General features: G+C 41.3%; 1 protein-coding gene across 4 annotated transcripts; it reads left to right on the top strand.

Annotated features, from left to right (window-relative positions):
* Positions 1–5,837: 5,837 nt before the first annotated feature.
* Positions 5,838–25,903, top strand: TTC14 (tetratricopeptide repeat domain 14). 4 transcript variants are annotated; one of them, XM_081954220.1, is made up of 12 exons: positions 5,838–5,950; positions 8,629–8,753; positions 9,764–9,963; positions 11,906–11,990; positions 12,094–12,223; positions 13,899–14,051; positions 14,964–15,035; positions 17,277–17,396; positions 17,495–17,617; positions 19,101–19,218; positions 22,137–22,246; positions 24,725–25,903. In XM_081954220.1, exons 3-12 carry the CDS (start codon positions 9,799–9,801, stop codon positions 25,635–25,637), a joined length of 1,989 nt encoding a protein of 662 aa, XP_081810346.1. In that variant the 5' UTR covers positions 5,838–5,950; positions 8,629–8,753; positions 9,764–9,798; the 3' UTR covers positions 25,638–25,903. The 4 variants fall into 4 exon arrangements, with proteins under 4 accessions (XP_081810346.1, XP_081810347.1, XP_081810344.1 ...); XM_081954221.1 differs by having other exon boundaries at positions 5,854–6,150; positions 22,154–22,246; positions 24,725–24,860; XM_081954218.1 differs by having other exon boundaries at positions 5,860–6,150.
* Positions 25,904–26,545: the final 642 nt, after the last annotated feature.

The raw sequence follows: 26,545 nt of genomic DNA, 5'->3' as shown, positions 1-26,545 counted from the left end.
TAACGGAGTCGTAGAAAGAAGACAAGGGGTTCTACAAACCATGATGTGTTGTCTTCTAGAAGATGCCAATCTCAGTAACGCATACTGGGGTGAAGCAATCAAATATGCAAATTACATTGTCAACCGTACTTGGAGCAGTGTAATCAATCAAACTCCTTTCTACATGCTGTATGGCTACAAGCCCGATCTCAAGAACCTCCATATTTTTGGTTCATATGCTATGGTGAACACTCCCTTAAGTCAAAGAAGAAAGGGAGGTACAGTAGCAAAGAGACTGAGATTTATGGGTATTGATGATAATTCAAAATGGTACAAATTCATTGATACTAAACATGTGATTGTCATTTCACAATCTGCTAATTTCGAGGAAGACATTGATTGGTCCAGGATTCATTCCAATGATCCTGAAGTTTATTTTCCTAGAGATGGTGTTCCAGATGCCACGCAGCCTGATGACAATTCGCAGGCAGATATTCCTTCTACCAGTTCTTCACAAACTGATGTTCCGTCTTCGCAAGCCGCGGATGCTGATGCTAGCGACGAACGTGAGGACGAGGATGATGATGATGATGAAGAAGAAGACTGGTCTGTTGCTCCTAGACGCTCCAAGAGGGCCACAAAAGGAATCCCTCCACAACGTTATTCATGGCAACTGACAAAGTCACCATTACCTTTGATTTGCAACGTTACTCTTCCTCCTGAGACATTCATACAAATCAAACAGCTCCCTGATTCAGAGCAAGACAAATGGTATGATGCAATGCAGGATGAAATGGACAGTTTAAAGAAACTTAATGTATTCACACCTGCAAAACCTCCAGCAAACAAGAAAGTCATTGGCACCCGATGGGTCTACAGAATCAAGAAGAAACCAAATGGTGAGTCTTTATACAAAGCCAGACTTGTAGCTCAGGGTTTCGCTCAACGTTATCCTGAGGACTACACAAACACTTACTCACCAACAGTCAGAACTGAAAGTGTAAAAATTGCCTTAACCACTGCAACTATTCTTGGTTTAGAAGTTTTTCAATTTGATGTGGACACAGCTTATCTACATGCAGACCTAGATGAAGAGATCTACGTGAGAAGCCCTCCAGGATTCCGAAAGCAAGAAGGGGATACCTGGTTCCTGAACAAAAGTCTTTATGGTCTGAAACAGTCAGGTTTAATGTGGTATTTATGTCTTACTGACAAACTAAATTCAATGGGCTTTATTAAGTCCGAAACTAATGAATGCGTGTTCACAAAAAGATCTAACAATGCATATGAGATAATTCTTGTTTATGTTGATGATATTGTTTATATTGGTCCAAATAAGAAAATGAGTGAGATTTTTGCTAAAAGTTTGCAGAGATACTTCACACTAAAATCTTTAGGACACATTAGCACTTATTTAGGTGTTCAAATTGAAAAGACACAGAAGGGGTTTAGTCTTTCACAAGAAGAGAAAATTGACCACATTCCACATCATTGCAACATGAAAGATGCTAGCACAACAAAGACACCCATGCAAACAGATTTTCACAACTTAACACATGAACCAAGTCCTGAGTTCGAGGATCAAACACTTTATCATTCAGTCATTGGTTCACTATTATACATTAGTAGTTGGACCAGACCTGACATCGCACTTAGTGTTAATCTTTTATCACGACACGTAGGTAAGGCAACACAATTTCATTGGTCATGCATTAAGACGTTGTTGAAATAACTGAAACACACTAAACACATGAAGTTATTGCTAGAACCAACACACACTGATCAACCAAAGTTGATTTGTTTTTCTGATTCCGACTGGGCGAGCGACAAGAAGTCACGCAAAAGCACTTCTGGTTACATGATGTTCCTAAATGGTTGTCCTGTTTACTGGCAAGTGAGAAAACAGAGTTTTGTTTCATGTTCGTCTACTGAAGCTGAATATGCTTGTGTTTCAGATGCTTGTAATTCTCTAACGTGGTTTGATGCTTTGATCACAGATATCTGGACACGTCCGATTCGACCAATCACCGTGATGGAAGATAATGTATCTGTGGTTTATATTTCTGAGTCACATTTTACAGGTTCTAGGTCCAGACACATTGACATTCGTTATCAAAACACAAAGCAATTAGTTAAGCAAGGTTTTGTTAAATTGCAATATGTTTCTACACATGATCAGATCGCAGACATGCTTAACAAACCACTTGCCGCAAATCAACACGAGTATCTGCGAAAGAAGATGTGCCTTAATTGATGATTTGATGACGTCAGCCCAGACTAGCAAAAGAAGGGGTGTCACGATGTTAAAAAGTTTGCTAGGCATGAACTGGCATTCAAGAGTTAAACTAAGAAAGCTTTATTGCGCAGGTCATAAAAGTTCTTATCTGAAAGTGATTTATTGCGCATGCGTTACACATTCCAAAAAAATTCCTTTCTTCTTTGTTCGGCTGCCAACTTGGCAACCAGAGCTTTTTATTATCAAAATGTAACCAATTAGTTATTTTCTGTTTCATTTACTTTTATTATTTTCGTATTAAAGTTTGTTTATTAATTAGAATATACTTGTCAAAGACTTTTATTTTATTTTTTAATATCTCAAAAGATATGCGGAAGGGAATCAGCCTCGGTCCATTGATCTCAGATTTCCCCAGGGCGTTTTTCCCCTCCACTCAACGTGTAGTTCTCAATGGAACTGCATCTACATGGAGGGAAGTATGCAGTGGAGTACCCCAAGGCTCTGTTTTAGGCCCAGTACTCTTCAACATCTTCATCAATGATTTGGATGAGGGAATAAATGGGGAACTCATCCAATTTGCAGATGATACCAAGCTGGCAGGAATAGCCAACACTCCAGAAGATAGGCTTAAGATACAGAAGGATCTTGACAAACTTGAACATTGGGCACTATTCAATAAAATGAAATTCAATGGTGAAAAGAGTAAGGTTCTACATTTAGACAACAAAAACGAAATGCACAGGTACAGTATAGGTGGTACCTTGCTCAACAGTAGTAACTGTGAAAGGGATCTTGGAGTCCTAAGGACAACCATTTAAATATGAGCCAGCAGTGTGCAGCAGCTGCCAAAAAAGCCAACACAGTTCTAGGCTGCATAAACAGAGGGACAGAATCAAGATCACGTGAAGTGTTGATGCCGCTTTATAATGCCTTGGTGAGGCCACACTTGGAATACTGCATTCAGTTCTGGTCGCCATGATGTAGAAAAGATGTGGAGACTCTAGAAAGAGTGCAGAGAAGAGCAACAAAGATGATTAGGGGACTGGACACTAAAACATATGAAGAACTGTTGCAGGAACTGGTTATGTCTAGTTTAATAGAAAGAAGGACTAGAGGAGACATGATAGCAGTCTTCCAATACCTCAGGGGTTGCCACAAAGAAGAGAGAATCAAACTATTTTCCAAGGCACCTGAGGGTAGAACAAGAAGCAATGGGTGGAAACTAATCAAGGAGAGAAGCAACTTAGAACTGAGGAGAAATTTCCTGACAGTTAGAACAATTAATCAGTGGAACAGCTTGCCTCCAGAAGTTGTGAATGCCCCAACACTGGAAGTCTTTAAGAAGATGTTGGATAGCCATTTGTCTGAAACGGTATAGGGTTTCCTGCCTAGGCAGGGTATTGGACTAGAAGACCTCCAAGGTCCCTTCCAACTCTGCTATTGTGTTGTATTGTATTTTTGGTTTTGGTGGTGGTGGGGGGGGAGGTTGGCATTAGCTAGTCAGATTTTAGTCTTATTTAGAAATAAGAATGATCTTATTTCACCCTCTAGTGGAATATCACTACATTACAAAGATTTAGAAACACCTGAATGTTATTGGCGTCAATCTACACTTTGCCCTTATTGTATTTTTCAGAAGGAAAATTTGGAAAAAATAACAAATGATTAATATTTTAAAATCTGGGAGCCCCAATTTATATAGGCCAGTATATGAGCTGTGACTGGGAGTTCCTTCGACAGGAAGAAATTTGGTGCTTCAAATGAATTACCAAATGGTCATAGAGGTGGGTTTTAAAAAAAGAGCAGTTATGGGTTGTTGTTTTTTTGCTTTTTCTCTGTATTCTTTTTGAAGCTTCTACTTCTGCATATATGCAGGGTTTTTGTTGTTGTTGTTTTTTTGCTTTTTGGCTAAAAGGGTAGTGTAGTGCCAGGAATTTCTCTGACTAGAAGGGGGGAAAAAGAGAAATGGTACAAATACCCAATAGGCAAGAAAAGACACAATTTTTCAAACAATTTCTGTCAAGATCACTAGGTCTTGGTATAACTCTCACAATAATGTTGGAAATATTAACAGATACTTCTACATCCACAATTGTATGACACCAGGTAAACAGCTGTAATTGCTTAAGTCCTTCTACTTTGCATGCCACATAGATGCAACTTCACTATAAGGTTGGGAACTCTGTATTGAAATCCAGAATGCTTCCACAGGTCAGTGCTGATAAGATAAAAGCACTTGGTCTTAAATTTTGCAGAAGAGACGTTTTTATACTTGTTATAATCAGGTTGACACATGCATGATTGCATCATTGCATGCCATATGGAGATTTGTTCTGGGTCCTGCTGGCTAGGCAAAAGAAATGGTCGCTGTACCACTTATTTTACGTAATACAGAATAACAGAGTTGGAAGGGGTTTGGAGGTCTTCTGGTCCAGCCCCCTGGTCAAGCAGGAGACCCTATACCATTTCACATAAGTGACTCTCCAGTCTCTTCCTGAAAGCCTCTGGTGTTGGAGTATCCATAACTTCTGGAGCCATCTAATTGTTCTCACTCTCAGGAAATTTCTCCCAAGTTCTAGGCTGCTTTTCTCCTTGGTTAGTTTCCACCATTTCTTGTCTTGCTTCTGATGCTTTGGAAAATAGGCTAACCTAAGCCTCTCAAATATTGGAATACTACTATGTCACCCACACACACACACACGCTTTTCTCTAGACTATCCATACCCAATTCTTGCAACCATCCTTCATATGTTTTAGTTTCCAGGCTGATGTATTTATAGAGATTTTTGCCTCATCCTGTATGTCATTGTCTTCTGTTATGCCACATGTTAAATCCTCTGCTCCAAACATCATGTTATTTATTTCTAAGCTTTCACTTTTAAGGCTATCAGGGAATGTGACTTTGCAGAAATTCTGCTTGGAACTGATTGCGTTTATTCCCAAATAATCTCTGGTCTTCAGGGCATATCTGTGGTTTCGTTGACTCAGCACCTTCCTTAGCCTTCTCAGATCAATACAATACAATACAATACAATAGTAGAGTTGGAAGGGACATTGGAGGCCTTCTAGTCCAACCCCCTGCCTAGGCAGGAAACCCTATACCGTTTCAGACAGATGGCTATCCAACATCTTCTTAATCAGCCAAAGGCAGATCAGCCAAAGGCAGGCAAGGTGTTGGGACATATTCTGTATTAATATGTATTAATACAGAATATTAATATTCCCAGCCATTACTTGCCACAGCAGAAGCGATCCATTTGGAGAGTTTCCATAACTGTGCCACAAGGCTCAAGTCACAAGCGAGCTCAGCACCTTGTACAAACGCATCTCCTCACAATCAGGTGGTCGTGAGTTCGATCCTAGGTAGAGGCAGATGTAAGGTCTCCTGCTTGGGCAGGGGGTTGGACTAGATGGCCTGCAAGGTCCCTTCCAACTCTGTTAATCTGCCACTCCTAAGAGGTTATTTACACCACCTTTGGCATCTTGAAAAATGTGCGGACTTCAACTCCCAGAATTCCCCGGGCTGCATGAAAAAAAGAACAAGAAACGCCCACCCCCAAGATCCCTCCCCCCCTCAGGCCTCTTCCGCCCATTCTTAGTCCGCTCCGCCTCCTTTGGATAGCCCAGTAAGGCGCATGCGTCAACCCTTGCTCGAGGCACACGAGAAGGATGGCATAAAGGGAAACGCTGCGAAAGCTGTTAACTTCCGGGTCAAGGACGCCCGTCTACGTGAGGGTGAGGAGTCGCCGCCGCCGCTCAGGCTGCAGCGGGTGGGCGGTAGTCTGACAGATGGAGCGGGACTTGCTTCGCCAGGCATTGGGCTTCCACGGGCCGCCGCTGCTCTCCCTGCTCCACGCCGAACAGCAGGACAATCCCGACTTCGGCGGCCTGCTCCCCCCGGGCGGGGTCGGCCTGGAATTGCTGTCGTCAGCTAGGTGAGGCGAAGTCTGCGGCCCCGCCCTGCCCGTGTGGAAGGAGAGGGCGGGGCTTCGCCAGAGGGGCGTGTCCTTGAGAACATGGGGCGGGGCCTGCTTAAGAGACGAGTCAGCTTTGCTCTTGGCGGCTCCTTTGGGTGGGTTTGTGTGGAGCCCGAGGGTGCCTCTGACCATATGCAGAGTGTAACGTCTGTTGGCAGCTGTGCCTCGCCTTTTATGGACGGGCAGGACTGGCAAGTGACTCTTCTTCCCAGGTAACATCTCCTTATCCCAAAGGTCCTTTTATCTCCCCCCCCTCCTTTTTTTCCCAGGAAGCAACTGGACTTTTTTTGTTTTTTTTTCCTTTTGAAGACGTTTCTCTTCTCGTCCAAGAAGCTTCTTCAGCTCTGACAGAACAGTGGAGAATGGCAGGATTTATATTCCTTGCAGACAGCTGGTTGCTTGCATCGTTTTGGAGGGTCATTGAAGCCATTTGGAGGTTAGTTTGTGTCCTCAGTGCTTCATCAACCCTTTTAAGATGTTTTGACAGGGGCCAGCAACTTTTTGGAACTCGGCGACCACTAAATTCATAATTTTAAATCCCGCGCTAATATGATTTTTTAAAAAAGATAAATCGTATTTAGTGCAAAATAAAAAATAATATTTTTTCTGCGAACCACCAAAATTTTCTCACGGACCACCGGTTGATGACCACTGTTCTAAGAAGTGCTTCAAGGACCAAACCTCCAAGGGCTTCAAGGACCCTCTAAAAGGATGCAGATGACCAGCTGCCTGCAAGTATGAATCCTTCCATTCCCCACCATCCAGTCAGAGCTGAAGAAGCTTCTTGGATGAGAAGCAAAACATCTTAAAATGGAAAAAAAACAAGAAAGCCTTTGGGACAACCCTGATCTGAATGACTGAGAATCTCTACGGACTTTTAGCTATACAATTTGGGATAAGCGACCTTTGAATGGTGTGGGAGTAGGAATGGATTTCCAGAGGAAAAATTGCAGAGTACAGGAACCAGGAGCACTTACTCAGATGACCCTGAGGACACAGATAAACCTCCAAGTGCTTCAGTGATCCTCTAAAAGGAGCAAATGACCAGTTTGCGAGGAGTAAAAGTCCTTCCCTCCTCCACTATCTTGTCAGAGCTGAAAAAGCTTGGATGAGAAGCGAAACGTCTTCAAAAGAAAAAAAAAACAAGAAAGTCCAATTGCCTCCTGAAAAAAAAAGAATAAAAGCACCTTTGGGACAACAATGACCTGGATGACTGAGAATCTCTACAGACTTCCCCTTATTAGGTGTTTTTAAGCTTGTTCCACCGAACTGCTTTCAAACAATCTGCTGGGAACTGGCAGCACTTTCTATTTTTCCCCTTTGCTTCATTTCTTAATTGTAGCGATGTCATGGTTAAAATCCAGGACCCTGAATATATGGAGGGTCCTGGATAAGTCAAGGGGTCCTCGACTTACAACTGCAATTGAGCCCAGAATGTCTGTCCTTAAGTGAGTTTTGTCCTACTTTACGACCGTTCTTGCCACCATTATGAAATGACTCACTGCAAGGGGTTAAGTTGGTCACACGGTCATTAAGTGAATCTGGCTTCCACTTGTCGAAAGGTTGAAAAGGGGATCGCGTGACTCCAGCGCATTGCAACCGTCATAATATGATCCAGTTGCCAAGCGTCTGAATTTTGATCGTGTGACCATGGGGATGCTACAATGGTCATGAGTGTGAAAAATGTTGTCAGTCACTTTTTTCTTCTGCCGTCGTAACTTCACACAGTCATTAAGCAAATGGTTGCAAGTCGAGGATTACTTGTAATAAATCCCTTACTTTTTTTTCTGGAAATGTACCACTGAAAACGGCATAATCGTCTCTCCTTATTCATTGAGATGATTTGGTTTGTAATATTGCAAATTAAATTCTTAATTTTCCCTGAAGATGCCATAGTTAAAAGCCAGGATTCTCTATGTATGTAAAAATATACATACAATTTCCTATTCCCCCCCCCCCCCAGATATTTACCCCTTGAAACAAAATATGATTGCCTCTCCTCCTTGAGATGGTTGGCTTTGTAAAACACCTTAAATGTTAGTAGATATTCATTGTCTAAACCATATTAAGAAATTTGATTAAAACTAATTCTAAATATAGACGGTAAGTATTGCAATGTACAGATCTAGGTTTTATGGTGCCAAACAAAAGCATATGTTTTGTGACATTCTGAATGCCTAACTAGGTGTTCTTATGCAGGTAGCTGGATATGAGACAGTGTATGTATTTTGAGGGCAAAAATTCCTCAAAGCAAAATAAGTTGGTTTATAATTATGAAGAAACAACTATTTCTTATCTACAAGAAGCAGCATAACAATGGTTTTCAATAGGCTATACTTGGTTTAATAGTTATGCTTTGGTTATCAAATAAATTGCCAGGTCCTTGTTCAAGAAACCATGTTTTTATGGATGTTAATCTGTTTTCTTCTGTTTCAGAAAAGAAAAAGGGATTGAAAATATTGAGATTCAACAATTCATTTCAAAAAAAGCTGATCTTCTTTTTTCTCAATCTTGGAAAACAAATGTGACAATAGTAAAAGATGAAAATGAAGAGAATGAAAGTAAGGGAATGACGTCGTATGATGGTTGGACACGTTTATAAATGTGCATCTTACGATCAGTGCTTGGAATTAGAGATGTAAAGCTTTAAAAAGATAAACGTTAGAGCATTTCATTAGACAGCTAAAAAAGAAAACCCTCAGAGGATGCTTGCTTTAAAGTTTGATTTTTAATCAAAAAATTAGTGGCCCACTTTTTTAAGAAGAAAATTTTTAAAATTGTTCTGTATAGTATGCACTCGTGTACATATTATATGGATATGTGAATTTAAAGAAAAATATAAACAGTTTTAACTTCATATTCAATGTTGGGTGTAATTTAAATCAAATGATCACAACAAAATTGTTAGCTATGACTAATAAATGATTACCAGGTTTGATAAATATGGTTTTATTATAATATTTTTTTAAAATCTTAAAAATTTTGGGTTTCTTTTTCATTGAGAACAACTTCCAAAGCTTTTGAGTATCATTAATTCAATAAAAAATATGTTAATTTTTGAATGATTTGCAGAAAATGACAGTTTACAGGAAATGAATCAATTGAATTGATATATATATATATACCTTAGGAAGTATAGATAGTAGACCGATAGCAGAATTATTATAGTAATTAGAATAATTTTTTAAAAAGGAAAGGTAAGAATTTGGCTAGATTAACTCAGAAGTCTATCTCCTTCCATAGGGAGTTGGTAGGTGTCTTTATGCAAGTCAGAAGCAGATCTATTTCAGCAGTATGTATTATTTGTTAGAACTGTATTCGTCCTCCCCAGCAGATTTTCAAGATGATTGGGTAACACTCTCTCTAGTGTTTTTATGTAATGGCACATTTCGTAGTTTCAAAGCATGGCTGTTCAAAAGTGAACCCATTTAATTCCATAGGATTGGATTCCAATGGGATTGCAAGCAATTTGCGTGCATGACTGTTACCATTTAAACTATCTGGCAATCCCTGCAGTGTTTCGGTATTTAAAACTTGTTTTTTTTTTTTTTTTAATTTGAATCTACCAAAGATTGTTATGCTATTATCCCACCATTGGAGCAGTTTATGGAAATCCCCAACGCAGAGAGGCGAGAGCTCTTTTTCCGGGATATCGAACGTGGCGACATAGTGATTGGAAGGATTAGTTCTATTCGCGAATTTGGCTTCTTCATGGTGCTGTTCTGCCTGCGAAGCGGCGTTGTGCGAGAGATAGCAGATTTAGAAATCACGGTAAGTGAGAGATGTTGTGTTCTAAACAGGACAAACCCTCTGAAGTGAACTCAAAGATTCCTTCATTAGGAGCACCAGCACCACCCTGGCAAAAAGTTTCTCTCTCACCGCAGGCTAACAAGAGCGTTCGGCCGAGAGATGAATAGTTGTCTGCCACATCTATTCATCTCTGTCCCCTGCCTTTTATCCCCAGAGCTAGGTTGGGGCTTCACTAGCAGCGGTGGCTCTTCCATCCCAAGGACCGGCCCATGGATTTCCACTGCTCTCCTCTCCTCTGCCTTCTGCGCATCCACATGTTAGGCACTGGACCCAGCTGTTCTTTCTCTTCCTAATCTCCCACCTCTGTTGACTCTCCATCTGAGGGTTGACGGACGGCCCAGGTTCACCTCTGTCTCTTTCTCTCTGCCAGCTCCATTCCCTCTTCCCCCTCAGAGCTCTCAGGTTGCCTTAATGCTGACCCTGACTCCCATGGAGATGTCACTTTCTGAAGAGTTTCTCTTTTGGCCTCATGCAGCTGAATTGGCTGAGTTGATCCAAGGAAATTAAGGACGCTCTTGATTCAGAATCAGCTCTATCAGCAAAAATGACCTTTCTTATACTCAAGGATTACATTACAGTTACGAAAGTCCTGAACCCAACTGTGAACTTTGGTTGCATTTCTGATCAAGTGGGACCCAGACAGTAATCCATATGGGACGCAACCAGGGCATGAGTAACTGAGAATAGGAGCTTCCTGATCAGGAAAAGGTGCAATTATTGAACACAAAATTGCACAAAATATACATTAGACTTAATGTAAAACATACAATTAGACACAAAGATAGTCCCCCCTGCCCCTCTGCTATATAGCTAACTTTCATAGCACTATCTTATGCCTAAATATATTTACCCATGAAGTAGGGTTCTATTGTTATTATCCTTCTCATCTTCCCTCCTACCTTCTATTGGTATCTTATGATTTATCACTTGTTGTTTCTATCATATGATTTATGATTGTATCATACAATTTATGATCTATGAGTTATCACTTTGTTGTTTGTATGTACACTGAGAGTTCATGAACAAATTCCTTGCATATCCAATCACACTTGGCCAATGAAGAATATATTCCTATACATTAGACTTGGTAAGAATAAATCAGCTGTACTGCCTGTTGATTTAGTCCTTATCAGACTGGATTTGCATTAACATTGCTGCCTGCCCTATGTAGAATAGTATAGGAGTTTTATATGGAACTAGCTGGATACCCATGCTTCGCGACAAAACTATGTGATCGGGCTATGCAGGAGAAATTTGGCTCACAACCAGTTGGCTCTGGTGGTCAGTAATTGAAACACATGAGGGAATATCGCTCCTGCCTTGAGTCTGGAAGCAGTTCTATAGGTGGAAAGCGTAGACATTTTGGTGAAGTACCGAAGTTTAGTACTGTAAGGAGCCCCAGGCCGCTCTTGAGTGAAGGAGTGGAACTTCTGCCAGTTTGAACTCAGGTAATGGAATGTGAGGCAACTGGCAGTTGGAACAGAGTTCTTTTCAGGCGGGGAGGGGGAGTAGAACTCCGTAGCATCAGAGCGTGTTAATTACTGTATAAGAAATACTAATGGCCATTTCGGAAAACCCTTTCTTAGTGAGCACCTAGAAGCCAAAAGGAACATACTTGCCAAATTTCAACTTTGTAGGCTTCACGCTTCTGGAGATTTCATGGTGAGTGAGTGGTACTTGGCTTTTATATAGAGAGATTTAAATGGTGATTATCACACAGAATAGGAATAACATTCTCCCAAGTTATCCACTCAAACTTTGGAATTAAAAATCCAGCTTTTAAAACTATAGAAGGTAAATTACCCTTGTATAGATGTCCTGCAACTCTTCAGTTATTTCTTTGTGAAATGGGACTGAATACGTCTACCCCTAATTTTTTGGAACTACATGTTTTCTATTTTAGGCGCTTTGTCCATTAAGAGATGTGCCTTCGCAAAGCAGCCACGGGGATCCCTTATCATATTATCAAAATGGTGACCTTATCCAAGGCAAGTGTATATCATCGCTCTTAGATTTAGCCCTAAGTATATGTTGCGTTGTTTTCTGCTGTTTTAAGTCTGGTCTTTTTTTTTTTCCTCCCGTTTTTAATAGCTGCAATCAAGGATATTGATCGCTACCATGAAAAGCTCAGTGTATCGCTGCACAAGTCTGCTTTATCTCCCAGTTTAGCAAATACCAAATTAGGAGTCATCAGCTCTGAAGATTTGCCTGTGCATTACAGGTAGGAATATAGTTATACACAGTGGCTCAATGGCTAAGACGCTGAGCTCCTCGATCAGAAGTGTCGGCAGTTCAACAGTTCGAATCCCTAGCGTTGCATAATGGTTTGAGCTCCTATTAACTTGTCCCAGCTTCTGCCAACCTAGGAGTTCGAAAGCATGTAAAAATGCAAGTAGAAAAATAGGGACCACCTTTGGTGGGAAGGTAACAGCGTTCCATGCACCTTCAGCATTTAGTCATGCCGGCCACATGACCTCCCTTCCCTCCCTCCCTCCCCTCCCCCACCACATGAGATTATCTGAGAAGTTGATAATGATTATTTTGTAGTACTATTAAATAAGTATTTATGTGTTTTTGTCATGGTTCCGAGTAATGCTCCCAATTTGTTTAAGACTCTGAGGCTGTTGCTTTTTCAAACATCTTGTTTATTGGGTACATCGTATCAGCACGTTCAAAAGTCAAGGCAACTCTGATTCTCCTTTCTCTTTTAGTGAGCCTATCCATCTCTGCACATTCCAATATTTTTATTACATTTTCTTCTGTTGGTGTATAATTATTTTTCCAGTTTTGAGCGAATGTAATTCTCGCTGCTGTAATTATGTGTAGAATCAAGTATCTAATATTTTTGTCATAATTTCCTTTTATAATTCCTAACAAAAATAATTCATGTTTTAGTGCAATTTGGTGTTTAGTAATCTCCTTTAACCAATCTTTAATTTTTTTCCAATATTTTTTCTCAGATGTGCACGTCCACCACATATGGTAGTAGGTTCCATGTTGTTGGTTGCATTTCCAACAGATAGGTGAACACTCCGGGAACATTTTTGCAATTCTCAGTGGTGGAAAGGTGCCGTCTGTAGAACATCTTGTACATGTTTTCTCTATATGTCGTTGCCATCGTTAATTTGTAATTTATTTCCCTTTTTTTTTTCCATTCCGCCAATTCTATACTATACCCAAAATTTATCGCCCATTTTATCATCGTTTCTTTCACATTTTCTTCTTCCATTTTGAATTTTAATAAATAGTGATATATTTTTTTAATCCATTTTTCTTCGGTTCCCTGTAGAATTTTATCCAGCTCTTGCGGCTCCTTATAGAATCCATCCCTTTCCCTGTCTTTTTTTATACCTAAAGTCAAGGCAACTCTGAATAATTCCCATGCTTTGGCATAATTAAAAGATAGATAATGGCCGCCACCACCTTGTGTCCCAGATCACGTTAACCAACCAAGCAGGTGATGGATGAGCCTTTTAGTACTTCCCTCCTGCCATTGCTAGGATACGCTGGGTCAGCTTCAGCGCTCACCTGCCTTATCAGTGTTACATCTGGCACTCTGAAAGGAAACATCCTAACATTCCATAGATTTCTCTCCCCCCTAAGCATCGTAACTGAAAAACGAACCAAGGAGCGTTTATGGCTTCAGTTGGAGTCGTTTCGATTGTGGACAATTTTCATATAATAAATGTTTGGTATGTGGAGGAACATTGCAGAATTTCCTGAAGGGGGTCAGTGAGCAGAAGAGTTTGGGACCCCCACGATCTTAAGAAGGGTGAACTTTATCACAAATCTTTTCGTGGTGTTTCTTCTTACGTTGGTAATGCAAGATGGAACAGAGAAAATATTGTTTTAACTCAGTTCGCGATTGTTGTTTTGTTTGTTTGTTTGCTTTTCAGGAGGAGTATCGACATAGCCGGTAGTTTGGAAACGTATGAAAATGTTTTGCATAATTCTCTGGGCTTTGCCAATCCTGCTGTAGTGGAGTTCCTAGGAAGCAAATTAGGACTCGATGAATGCAGCCCCCCCTCTTTAATGAGAGGACTACAAAGGTATATAAACAGCATCTTAACCGAAAAGTAATTCCTTCAATGAGGAGTTGGTTAAAAATGACATTTCCATCATTTGCAAAAAAAAAAAAAAACACACCCCCAACGTATCAGCATTAATGACTTTAACTCAGGGGTGTCAGTTCCCAAGTTTGGACACCCCTGCTTTAACTATACGATAAGACAAAGCAGATTTTCATACCACCTAAAGTTTGACCATAATCTAATCAGGTGGAAATGCCAAATCTAAGGTAAATTTGGCTGTTCAGCTAACATTCCTGATTATAGAGTTAGACAACTCCGTAGTACAGTGTCTTGTGTGGTTAGGAAGGTTAAAGAAGCATTCATGTATTGTCATATAGTAAATGTTTGGAGTGGTGTAGTGGCCTAGAGGTAGAGCTCTCGCCTCACAATCTGTGAGTCCGATCCTAGGTAGAGGCAAACATTTGTCTCTCTGGGCACAATGAGACTATATCTGCTGAACAAAACTCGGCATTGGTGACAGGAAGGGCATCTGGCCAGTAAATACCCAGCTCCATTCAATTGCCCAGACTCCACCCAGCAAGGGATTATGGGCTCGTTAAAAGAAGATGATGATATAATAAATGTTTGGGGAATCAAGGAACGTTGTGAAGTTTCCTGAGCAGATCGATGAGCAGAGGTTGGAGATTAGCCAAGTGCTGCCATGGGACAGGGTGAGCTCCCATCCTTCACTCTAGCTTCTGAAAGAAGCCCCCAACTGGGCATCCGCCCAGCAACAATGATGTCACCAGCTAATCCTTTCAACCCAGAAGTGCCTTGGTGTGTCTGACACAAATGATGCGATGTGCGACAACTCTAGTAGATACGTTATTTTTTTGGACGGGCTATATAAATAGACTGGTTGATTAAACATTTTGGTTTTTTTTTCCCCAGCAAAAATTTCAATGAAGAGGATTTTGCTGTTGCGTTGAGGAAAAGACAATCTGCTTCGTGGGCCTTAAAATGGTACACACCACTTTGTTTTCATTACAGGATAGTTATAGAAGTCAGAAAAGAACCAAATTTTTTCTTTGTCTTTTTGTTTTGTTTTGTTTTTGTTTTTTGAAAATTTTTTTATTTTTATTTTCATACAAGTAACCACGCATATACCATTACATCTTAACCAGCTCTATTTTGAGTTATCCAATATTACCGTATATACTTGAGTATAAGCCGAATTTTTCAGCCCACTTTTTGGGCTGAAAAATCCACTTCGGCTTATACTCCAGTGAACAAAAAAAAGGAGGGAAGCTTCTGCAAAGGCAAGTGACAACAAGTCTCCCAGGCTTTAATTTGCCGAGCTGTGTGCACGCGCCTGTTTTCCACGGCGTGGAGCAGCGGCGAGATTCTGGGCGGCGAGCGATGATTCCGGGGGCCATCAGTGGGGGGGGCAGGGTCCATCCTCGCGTTCCTCATCTTCCCGGATGGCCCCTGGAATCATCGCTCGCCGCGCAGAATCTCGCCACTGCTCCACACCGTGGAAAACAGGCGCGTGCGCACAGCTCGGCAAATTAAAGCCTGGGAGACTTGTCACTCGGCTTTTGCAGAAGCTTCCCTCCGAAGCCCGAGAGGAGGGAGGGGAGCCGCGCTTCGGTCTCGGCTTATACTCGAGTCGGCTTATACTCAAGTATATACGGTATATCAGTTCCTCTTACCATCAACCCACAGCAACTATCATTTGCCCTTCTGCTTTCCATACACCATATTATACCCATCCACCTGCCTCCTCTCCCTCTCTCTTCCTCCCTACCTCCTTTCTTCCCTCTGACATCCCTCTCTTCTCTACTTTCCCTTCCTCTCTCCTTCTCCTCACTCCTCTTTCCACTCCTTCTCTCTCTCCTACTTCTCTCCCTTCTATTTCCCTCTCTCCTATCCCCTCTCTTCTTTCTCTCTGAGCAAACTCCATTTAATATTGATGGTATTAACAATTACATTTCAATAAACAACTTTCATATTAATAATTTTAACATACATCCTCCTTTTAAAGGTATACATATATAGCAATTCCATTGTTATCCTCTGCCGCCCCCCCCCCCCCAAGCTTATTTTTTGGCCAAAGTGTGGGCAGGGTTCAGGTTTCCAGCTATCCTCATAATAATATTACATAGTTATTCATCAATGGTGGGTTACGACCGGTACGCCCCAGTACGAGTGTACTGGTGCTTGCCGGGAGCACTAGGTACTGTTCCGGTACGGTGCTCCGGAGATCCCACCCGCGCGCCTTACCTGTATTTGAGCTGTTCGGGGCTTACGCGCATGGAGCGTACTGCGCCTGTGTGACGCTCTGCCGAGCAATTGGAGCGTTACGGAGGTGTGGCGGGCGGTAAGTATCCATGCGCGTGCTGCGCACATTCATGTGGACGCCCAGCCCCGTTGCACCGTACCGGTTGCACCGGAATCTGGAACCCACCACTGTTATACACCATTATATGCCCCAAATCTCTTCTTATAGTCTCAATTATTTTTCCTCATTAAGAGTATATTTGAACTTGAAAAAGAATCATGTTCTTCCATGCCAATAAACTGTCTGAATTTTGGAAGCAGATAATCCTTTTTGCCATTCAGCCATATTAAAGGTTTTTGTAATGCCAAGGGTGGTGTTATAGGTAGTCCTTGACTTACAATCATTCGTTTAGCGATGATGGCATTGAAAAAAAGTGACTTATGACCGTTTTTCTCACTTACAAACATTGCAAGCATCCCTGTGGCCACTTGGTCAAAATTAGGATTCTTAGCAGCTGACTTATTTGCGATGACTACAATGCCTCATTGGGGATCACCTTTTGCAACCTTCTGACAAGCAAGTCAACGGGGACGCCAGATTCACTTAACAACTGTGGCAAGAAAGGTTGCAAAATGGGGCCAAACTCACTTAAGTGTCTTGCTTAGCAACGGAAATTTTGGGCTCAATTGTGGTCTTAAGTCAAAGACTACCTGTACTTTATTAGAAGTAACGTATTGTTCAGCCTTCTAACTGCAGGCTAATGATAAACAATAAGTTTTAATTCCTCGAAGATCCTTCTAATGTCTTACTGAATTTTGGGTTTTAAATAGTTGTGGGAGGAGGAAACACTGCAAGTCTGATAGAGAAAAGCAGTAGTAAAATAAAGGATTGGCATTTGTTTTTATGTCGTGGTTAACTCGCGTTCTTCATAAAGTTATTTTGTTGGTTTATTGAAATCTTAATTCAACTAATTTTATTTTTAGTGTAAAACTTGGTGTTGATTATTTTAAAGAGGGCCGCCATGTTGATGCCATGAATGAATACAACAAGGCATTGGAAATAGATGCCCAAAATGTTGAAGCCTTAGTGGCCCGTGGAGCACTGTAAGTATTTGCTTTGTGTCTGCAACCCAATAATGTCACCGAGCGAGTGAAAAATAAATGTACTTAAAGGTGTGGGTTTTTTTTTCTTTTTCTTCTAGCTATGCAACAAAGGGAAGCTTGAATAAAGCAATTGAGGATTTTGAAATTGCTTTAGAGCAGTGCCCCACGCACAGAAACGCTAGAAAATACCTTTGTCAAACGCTTGTTGAACGAGGAGGCCAGTAAGTGTTGCCTTGTGTTTCTTTATAGGTTCTCCAACCTGTGCATTTTACGTTTCTTTCCCTCGTCTATATTTTTATGCCTGGTTAAAGATAAAGAACAACTTGGGTAGACCTGTGTGTGTGTGGTTAATTCAGCAGCACGGCTTGATGTGAAATCATCTGTTCACATCCCCGCTTATATCTGCTTGCTCTGTTTACCACCATCTGTTTTACGCTTCAAAATGAAAACAGCTTTCTGATTAGCAAGCCAGTTAAGCGTGGGCTGGTTTGCATGGCAATGAAGTGGATAATAAAGGTGGCTCAAAACATGTGCTCATCGATGTTTCCCTATCAAAGTTTCATTGAGTGGATGCCAGAAGAGCCTGGATCCTGTTGTTGTGGCCCGCCAGTGGCCAGTGAAGCTGGCAGCAGATTTGGATAGTGGGGAGGTTGGGGAGGAACGTAGGCCATGGACCAAAGTCTGGGGAAGGCTCTGATGAGGGCTCTGTGTTGGAGGGAGAGAGGAGGCCAGAGCCGTATGCCAGTTATCAGCTGCCTTCAGAGTCAGACATCAGTGAGGCAGAAGAACAGCTGGAGTCTGTTCCCAGTGCGTGGATGTGCAGAGTTAGCAGACGAAGGGAACAGCTAAAGAACAGGGGTCGACTTGGGAGTAAGGTGGATGATGAATGGCCCCTCCCAGAGGAAATAAAAGAGGAGCGAAAGGGGAGTGGAGTTTGCAGGAGACAATTAGTTCGCTTAATTGGCCTGTGACTCTCTGAGACTCCTTGCCAAGTCTTGCAGATATCGGCCTGTCAGCTCTCCAAGCCAGATAAGGTCTGTGACTGTAAATCCTCCCTTGAAAGACGTTGCTGGATGTGAATGACCACAATTCGCAGTCAATTAATAAAAGGGGTTTTTGTTGAGACAAGGAGTTTGCTTCATGCTCTTGGGCAGCCTCAGTCAGAACATACCTTCTAATGATCACTGGATTGTTGAAAGTCAGGGGCTACCTGTATTTGTGTTCATCAACTACTATTCCAAATTCATTTTCACAAGCAATCTTACCAAACGAGTGTAAAGGTATCTCAGCTGTCAGTAACTTGCCAGGGAAAAGATTTGGGGTTAGGAAGGTAGATAGAGAATAAAGATGTGTACGGCATTCCGTGAAGCATCCACATTCCATTCAGGTAAAATCATTAGGGAACTTAAACAATGCTTAGCAATGGAAAATCTGGTCCCAATTGTGGTTGTAAGCCGAGGACTAGCTGAATAGCTGTTTTTTTTTTTTTTAAAGGGAGTTTGCAAATTTAAAACAGAACAGCCACAGACTTTCCACATTACAGGAGTAGATCCGTCCTATTCCGCTTTGTCCATGTCGAGGTCTGAATTGCGTCCTAAACCCCCAACTGAAGAAAGGTTGAGTCGGGTTAAGAGAAGAGTGTTCTTAAAAATGTATTAAGCATAAAGCACTTCAGGTTCATGCGTGCTTAAAATCATTTGTCAGGTTGGAAGAGGAAGATAAATTGTTGAACGCCGAGAGTTACTACAAGAAGGCTTTAAGCATAGATGAAAGCTTTCAAGAAGCTGAAGAGGCCTTGTTGAAGCTCCGTCAACAGATACAGGTGATTCTTTACTTTCTGTTAGTTGACTAAAGTAAATAGCCAATGTCCTACTCAAGAAGCAAATTACGCGTTGGTCTTCCCCCCCCCCCCCTTCTGAGGAAACATTTTGTGCTAGCCAAAGCTAAAAAAATTTTTAATCTCATATGGCCATGGTTAGGGACACCTGATGGGGAACAGACAAGTAGAATACACATAGGCTAGATAAAAATAGAAGATTTTTAGAAAATTAAAAAAATCAGATTATTTTAATTTAAATTGGATTTTTTATAATCAAATATATTTTAATAAAATGCTTTTATTGGATAGTTTTCTATTTAAGATACATTAATAATGGGACCTTGGAATCCTAGTGGACAACCATTTAAATAGGAGCCAGCAGTGTGCAGTAGCTGCCAAAAAAGCCAACACAGTTCTAGGCTGCATCAACAGAGGGATAGAATCAAGATCACTTGAAGTGTTAATACCAAAACTAGACATACCCAGTTGCAGGAACTGGGTATGTCTAGTTTTAATGAAAAGAAGGACTAGGGGAGACATGATAGCAGTGTTCCAATATCTCAGGGGTTGCCACAAAGAAGAGGGAGTCAAACTATTATCCAAAGCACCTGAAGGCAGGAGAAGAAGCAATGGGTGGAAACTAATCAAGGAGAGAAGCAACCTAGAACTGTGGGGAAATTTCCTGACAGTTAGAACAATTAATCAGTGGAACAGCTTCCCTCCAGAAGTTGTGAATGCTCCAACACTGGAAGTCTTTAAGAAGATGTTGGATAGCCATTTGTCTGAAATGGTATAGGGTTTCCTGCCTAAGTAGGGGGTTGGGCTAGAAGACCTCCAATTCTGCTATTGTATTGTATTGTATAATTTGGTTTATTCAGCATGAAATGGAGCTTACCATGTTTTCCTGAAAATAAGACAGGGTCTTATTTTCTTTTGAACCCTGAAATAAGCGCTTGGCCTTATTTTCAGGGAGGTCTTATTATTTTTGAGGTGCAGGAGGCGGCAAGCATGGTCACCTCATGGCTGCTGCTGTGTTGCAATATTTTCGGGGAGGGCTTATTTTAGCAGATGCGTTCAAAAGCCCGAATGGGCTTATTATACGGGGAGGTCTTATTTTCAGGGAAACAGGGTAGTTATGTAGCATGAGGCTGCATATTCTGCAATATTTACATTTTTGGTAAACTCATTCAATGAATCCAAGCTCTGCAAGCTAAATAGGAAACTTTCATTTTGTTTGCAAATAATAATATTAAGGATTCTAACCACCAGCAAGAATGAGTCCCTACATTTAAAGAGCACCTGTCATCTCAGATTCATCATGGCAGCGCCTGTTAGCGGGCATCCGCTCACCTGCTGCCCGCCACATCCCTCACCTTGTTGTGTCACTGCCGCATCACCAGCCATCCCCTTAAAGTGAATGGAACTGTTGGCGACTCAACAGCGGGTGAGAGGATGAGCCGCTGCAGGACAGAGATGACAGCTGCTCTTTGCAAATTATTATTTAAATCGAGTTGATTTAAATCAAGCCTTTTTGCTAGTGATTTAAATCAACTTGATTTAAATCAAATCCACCCTGAATACATAGCACAGAAGCATTTTAATCATGGCCATAATACCGTGTTACCCCGTTTCCAAGTGCTTATTTTCGGAGGTATTTCTTTTGATGCCCTCGAAATAAGCACTTGGCCTTATTTTTGGGGAAGTCTTATTATTTTTGAGGTGCAGGAGGTGGCGAGCGTGGTCGCCTCATGGCTGCTGCTGTGTTGCAATATTTTTGAGTAGGGCTTATTTTCGGGTGGAGGGCTTATTTTAGCGCATGCGCTCAAGATCCCAATTGGGCTTATTATCCGAGGAGGTCTTATTTTCAGGAAACAGTTTGGTTTATAAAGTTTTGTGACCTACGCAATTAATCTTTGGCACACCTTCAAAATTTATTAAGCAGAATTTTGTGGATCAGAGTTTCTTTCTTTTTCTTTTTCTTTTTAATTATTATCATTTCTATGGGGAAGCGGCCGAGGGTCGCTCTGCATGGGCCCGTCGGCAACGTTTTATTTTCTGTGAGGTCAAGAGAGGTACATGTGACAAGTGCCAAGAGATTGATGTCCTTTTATCCAGAAACTTTCCCATTTAATGCGACAGCAAAAAGGAACGGGTGAATGGAAGTGTTTGGATTTACTTATTTATTTTAAAAAAGGAATAAAATGCCCACTTTTGCTCTGCTTTCCTTGGTGGAGCTCCGCTAGTTAGGACGTCCTTCTGAGCACGCGCATACGAAGCCTTGGCGGGGTGTTCTCCTGTAATACTGATGATACCTTTCTCTCCAATGCATTTTCCTCCGAACTGCAACTGTGGCTGCTGTGTCTGACCTCTGTGGGGCTGCTCGTCACCAACAACCCTGTGGAATATGATTCCGCGTGTAAACTGTGCATCAAACTGGGCTGTGATACCGTTGCCAAATGGTTTGTATTCATACATGGCCCTTTTCAATTCTGTTTTGATGGGAATCACATTTTACGTAAATCAATTCAATAATGGCACATTCCTTATTCATTTCTGTTTGGTTGATTATTCTTTGTGACCACAACTCTTTTGCTGGTTGCCGTATTAACCTTCCATTCATACTTCCCGGATTGCTAATGTTGGGTTACGGGGATACCAAATAACCTGTACTTTTTTTTTTTTTCTTCTCCCTTGCCTTTTAAAATTTGGGCTACAAACTACAACCGTAATACCATGCTCCATTCATCCCTATCGCTTAACCATCCTTCGTAATTACTTTTTTTCCCTTTAATATTTCTTTCTTTTTTATATATACATGGTTCCTTTGGAATCTCTGTCAATTTTGTATGTTGCGGGTTGGGATGGGACTCATTTGTTACCACTTGTTAATACCATATTTTTGATGTTGGGATTGAAAAAAGAAATCTCTGGAAATTAGAGAGAAACAAGCTGCAAAAGAAGAGAGGCAGAAAGAAAAGAAAGTAGAAACAAGTGCAGAAAAACTGCGTAAACTCTTAAAAGAAGAAAAAAGGTAACCTGTTTTAATCTGTCTAGTGTCTCGTACCTATCTGTGTCCATACAGCTTTTCTTACATAAACCAGGGAGCAATCTGATGCTGTAAGTATAACAATTCACGGTTAATGCTGTTTTGTTTTTGCTTTTTGTTTTGTAATGTGATTTATTTTCCTCAAATGTTTTTTTTAATTTATAAGAAGGTTCTGCAAGCAATTTAATTTACAATGAAAGAGTAGTTCTAAAGCACTGTTTTTCAAACTTGGCAACATTTAAGATGGGTGGATTTCAACTCAGAAATAATATCAGAATTTTCTTCTCTTTCTGTATTGTACGTATGAGAGTATAATTACTTGCACTCCGCAAGAGCGGAATGGGACAGTTTGCCACAGCCAACTCGCCGTGGCCGAGTGGACAACTCACTGCAGGACAATTTAACAATTCTACTTCTGTCAGCGTTCCAAATACCATGCAAAAGTAAATCAGAGTCCAGAACAGAATCATCCTTAAAGTTCCAATTTAATAATACAGGCATGTTGGCATTGTGCTATGAAATTCCAACTCTGATTTACATCCTGAGAGTTCACCCAGTTGAAAGTTCATGATCTATCACCACCCCCATAAATCAATCACATGCCCCAATCCTTTTCTTCCATGCTGGCATCTCCACCCAGCTTCTTACGGTCGCATGTCGAGGTGCGGAGACAAAAGATGACCTTGAGCTTCTAGAAAGAATGACAACAAAACATTCCACAATTCTACTCCTTTCTATACCCTCCTCCCAACTACTACACTAATGAAACAGCATAGGGAATTTTAAGAAAGTGTGGCAGGCCAAAGATTCTTAAAGGAACCTCTGCAGGCCTGACAACTTCATTCTTTCAAATAAATACAAAAGTATTTTAATTTTTGCCGTTCACATCTCATTCTTTCCCTACCTTTGCATCCATTCTTTAATGATTCTATTCCACCATTTATTTGATATTAGTGTAACTCTTGTCCCCCAGCAAGTTGTCCTGTGGCGAGTTAGCCATGGAAAGTTGGCCGTGGAAAGTTGGCCATGACAAATTCTCATAGACCCCTGAAGAGCCATGGTGACACAGTGGCTAGAATGCAGTACTGCAGGCTACTTCTGCTGACTGCCGGATGCCAACAGTTCAATCCCAACCAGCTCAAGGTTGACTCAGCCTTCCATCCTTCCGAGGTTGGTAAAATGAGGACTCAAGATTGTTGGGTGTGTGTGTGTGATATGCTGCCTCTGTAGAACCACTTACAGAGGGCTGTAAAACACTGTGAAGCGGTATATAGCATTAGCACCTCTTTATATACCTCTTTACAGAGTCAGCATATTACCCCCAACAATCTGAGTCCTCATTTTACCTACCTTGGAAGGATGAGTTAACCTTGAGCTGATTGGGATTGAACTACTGGCAGTCAGCAGAAGTAGCCTGCAGTACTGCATTCTAGCCACTATGCCACGACGACTCTTATAAGTCTTTATTGCTATTGCTATTGTACTTAAGTTTTAGGCTATCATGGAAATTGTTGGGTTGCACACCGGCTAATGTACAGATAGTCCTTACCATGCATCCATACTAGGCATGTCTAGTATGTACATATGTATGTATATGCAACATTACAGTGTGGTTCTTGTCTCTGATAGGAAATGTTGATTTTACATTAGATTCTGTGTAATAGTAAAAATATGAAGTCTGTGGTATCCTTGGTGCTCTCTGAGCTTGGTTGTTTAATTGCAGATGTTTCACTACCTGACTAGATAGCATCTTTAGTACTGGTGAGTGTGTGGTTTGCTCCCTATTTATACATAGTAGCTTGCCTTGCCATTGTTGAAGGTGTGGTTTCCTCTTTGGTGTTCCTTAATTAGGATATTGTGTTCTGCTTGTCTGTCTGTTGTTAATCCTTGCTTATCTAGGTATTGGCTGCTGGAAGGAATCTGTTCTCGCTTTTTGTTTTGTTTTACTCTTAGTTTTTAATTGTCCGTTTTGAATGATGTCTAAATATGGCTTATTTCTATATGTATGTTGATAATTGATTTGTCTGAATGCTAAACTTCCAGAATTCAATAGCACTTTTGAATTAAGCTTGGTCTAGAACGCTCACAGTAGCACGGCAAGCAATTGTTTATAAACAGGGAGCAAACCCCACACTCAATAGCACTGATGATGTTACCTAGTGGGGTACTGAGATGTCTGCAAGCAAGCCCAGAGTGCACTAGGGACTCCACAGTTCAACCCTGAGCTATGTGTATTCTCTTCTACATGAAGTCTAGCGGTAGCAGTTGAGTTTTCAGATGTGCCTGCCTGAAACTTTTAAAACTAACCTGTATACTCATTTAGTTGAGTATATTTTGCCCTTCTAGTCAAGCTATCCTCGTATTTTTCCTATTGATACCCAAACGTTTGTTAGCTCAGCAGCTGAAACACATCCCCATTGTAAAATTTAATCGCAGTGCCTCATGATTAATTAAAACTTTTAGGTTGAAGAAGAAAAGAAAAAAGTCAACTTCCTCTTCCTCCTGTGATTCTTCATCAGATGAGTCTTCCTCCTCTTCCTCCTCCTCTTCTGATGAAAAGCATAAGAGAAGGAGTCGGAACCGGTCTGAATCCTCCCGCAGCTCTAAAAAACACACCTCTAGGATGTTTTCCCATCCGAGCAGGAAAGAGGACAGCTATTCTCCTCCCCCCAATACCTCTGCTTCTTTCCTTAACCAAAAGCACGAAGTGGAAAAATTGTTAGAGAGGCAAGACAGGCTAGCCAATCCAAAACCCGAGGGAAGAGACAGAGAAGGGGATTGCACATTTTTAAAGACGTATGCCGAAGATGACCTCTGTGGAGGTAAGTTTGAAGATTCTAGGGATTCTCGCCATCACTCCAAGACTCGGGCAAATAGTAGCAAGATTGAGAGACAGAGTAGATCAGACCGAGCTTCGTCCAATAGGAGGGATAGCACAGGCTCCTACTACAGACAATCTGATGAGCGAAATAAGGCAAGTGATTTAGGAAGGCTGGAAAAAGAACTGGGCAGGAGGGAGGGTTATCACAAGTTCAGCCCAAGCCATGCCAAGTACTCCACGTCTCCCACGGGGTCGGATTACTCCTCCAAATCCGCCGAACATTACAAGCAGTATACCAGCCGATGGATGAACGAACCTAGTAGGTACAATGCGGATGGTAGAGCTGAGGCAGCCCGGGGTAAACCTGAGAAAGAATCCAAGAACAGGGATAGGGAAGCTCCAAGGGCCAAAGGAGGAGACGAGGAAGCTATGCTGAACGGTAAAGAACAATTAGGCAGTGGTGCTAAAAAACAGCTGCCTCAGAACTTACTCAATATATTTAATCAGATTGCTGAATTTGAAAGGGAAAAAGGAAGCAAGCCGAAAAATCAGTGAGTTGAAACATTAAAGTCAGGTGCGGGAAAGCATCTGCTTTTAATCACTTGGCAAGTCTATACTCTTTCAAGTTTTTTTTATTTAAATTTGCTTGTTAGGTATTGATTTAAACGGGGTGGGGGGTGTCCAACCTTGGCAAGTTTTAAGACTTGTGTGCTCCCAGAATTCCTCAGCCAGCATAACTGCCTGGGGAATTCTGGGGGTTGAAGTCCACAAATCTCAGTGGTGGTCGAGGTTGATAAATATGCAAGAGTTGTATTGTTTTTTCCCAATTGAATTTCTTATGCTGTTAGGCTATTAAGGTCTGGTGGCACGCCTGGCTGAACAACGTTTAAGGCTGCCACCTGTGCTATCTAGCATCAAAATTGCACTTTAAACATTTCCCCCCCCCCCGCCACAAGGTGCAGATGACTGTTACTTTGTACTGTTAATAATATAACCATGTATTGATAAAATAAATTAATTGAAAATATTTTAATGTATATCATCAATGTATATAGTCTGTCTTACTATTAAATTTTTTACAAAAATATCACTGCTTCCCAAATGTTAATTCAGAACTTGCAAAAATAAGGGGACGTGATAACGGCAGTTATGCCCGGGGTAAGCCTCTGCTAACGCTAATCTAAAGGCCAAAGGGTGTGTGTGTGTGTGTTTGTTCCTATACATCTCATGTTTTCCTAACTATTCAGGCAGGGGGTTGGACTAGAAGACCTCCAATGTCCCTTCCAACTCTACTATTGTATTATTATTCACTGATAGAACAAAAGAGACAAGGAGTCAAGTTGGCTTGGGTACGAAGAATCTCTCAAATGCCATGTGGAGTTACTAAGGAGGACAGTTGGGAGATTTTGGATAATAAGCAATACTGGAGGATTGGCTGAGAGAGGGAATACAGTAGGGTGACC

This window comes from Natrix helvetica (genome assembly GCF_964273705.1).
Source record: "Natrix helvetica genome assembly, chromosome: 5".
Taxonomy (NCBI): Eukaryota; Metazoa; Chordata; class Lepidosauria; order Squamata; family Natricidae; genus Natrix; species Natrix helvetica.
Note: the sequence above shows the minus strand (reverse complement) of the source record. Positions and strands in the feature narration are given on the sequence as shown.

Excerpts from the sequence above, each read along its gene's own strand:
- TTC14 (XM_081954218.1), top strand. The coding sequence starts at position 6,005 with ATGGAGCGGGACTTGCTTCGCCAGGCATTGGGCTTCCACGGGCCGCCG. Across the intron at positions 14,052-14,963 it reads TTAATGAGAGGACTACAAAG|CAAAAATTTCAATGAAGAGG; the intron begins GTATATAAACAG and ends TTTTTTCCCCAG. Across the intron at positions 17,397-17,494 it reads TTAGTGGCCCGTGGAGCACT|CTATGCAACAAAGGGAAGCT; the intron begins GTAAGTATTTGC and ends TTTTTCTTCTAG.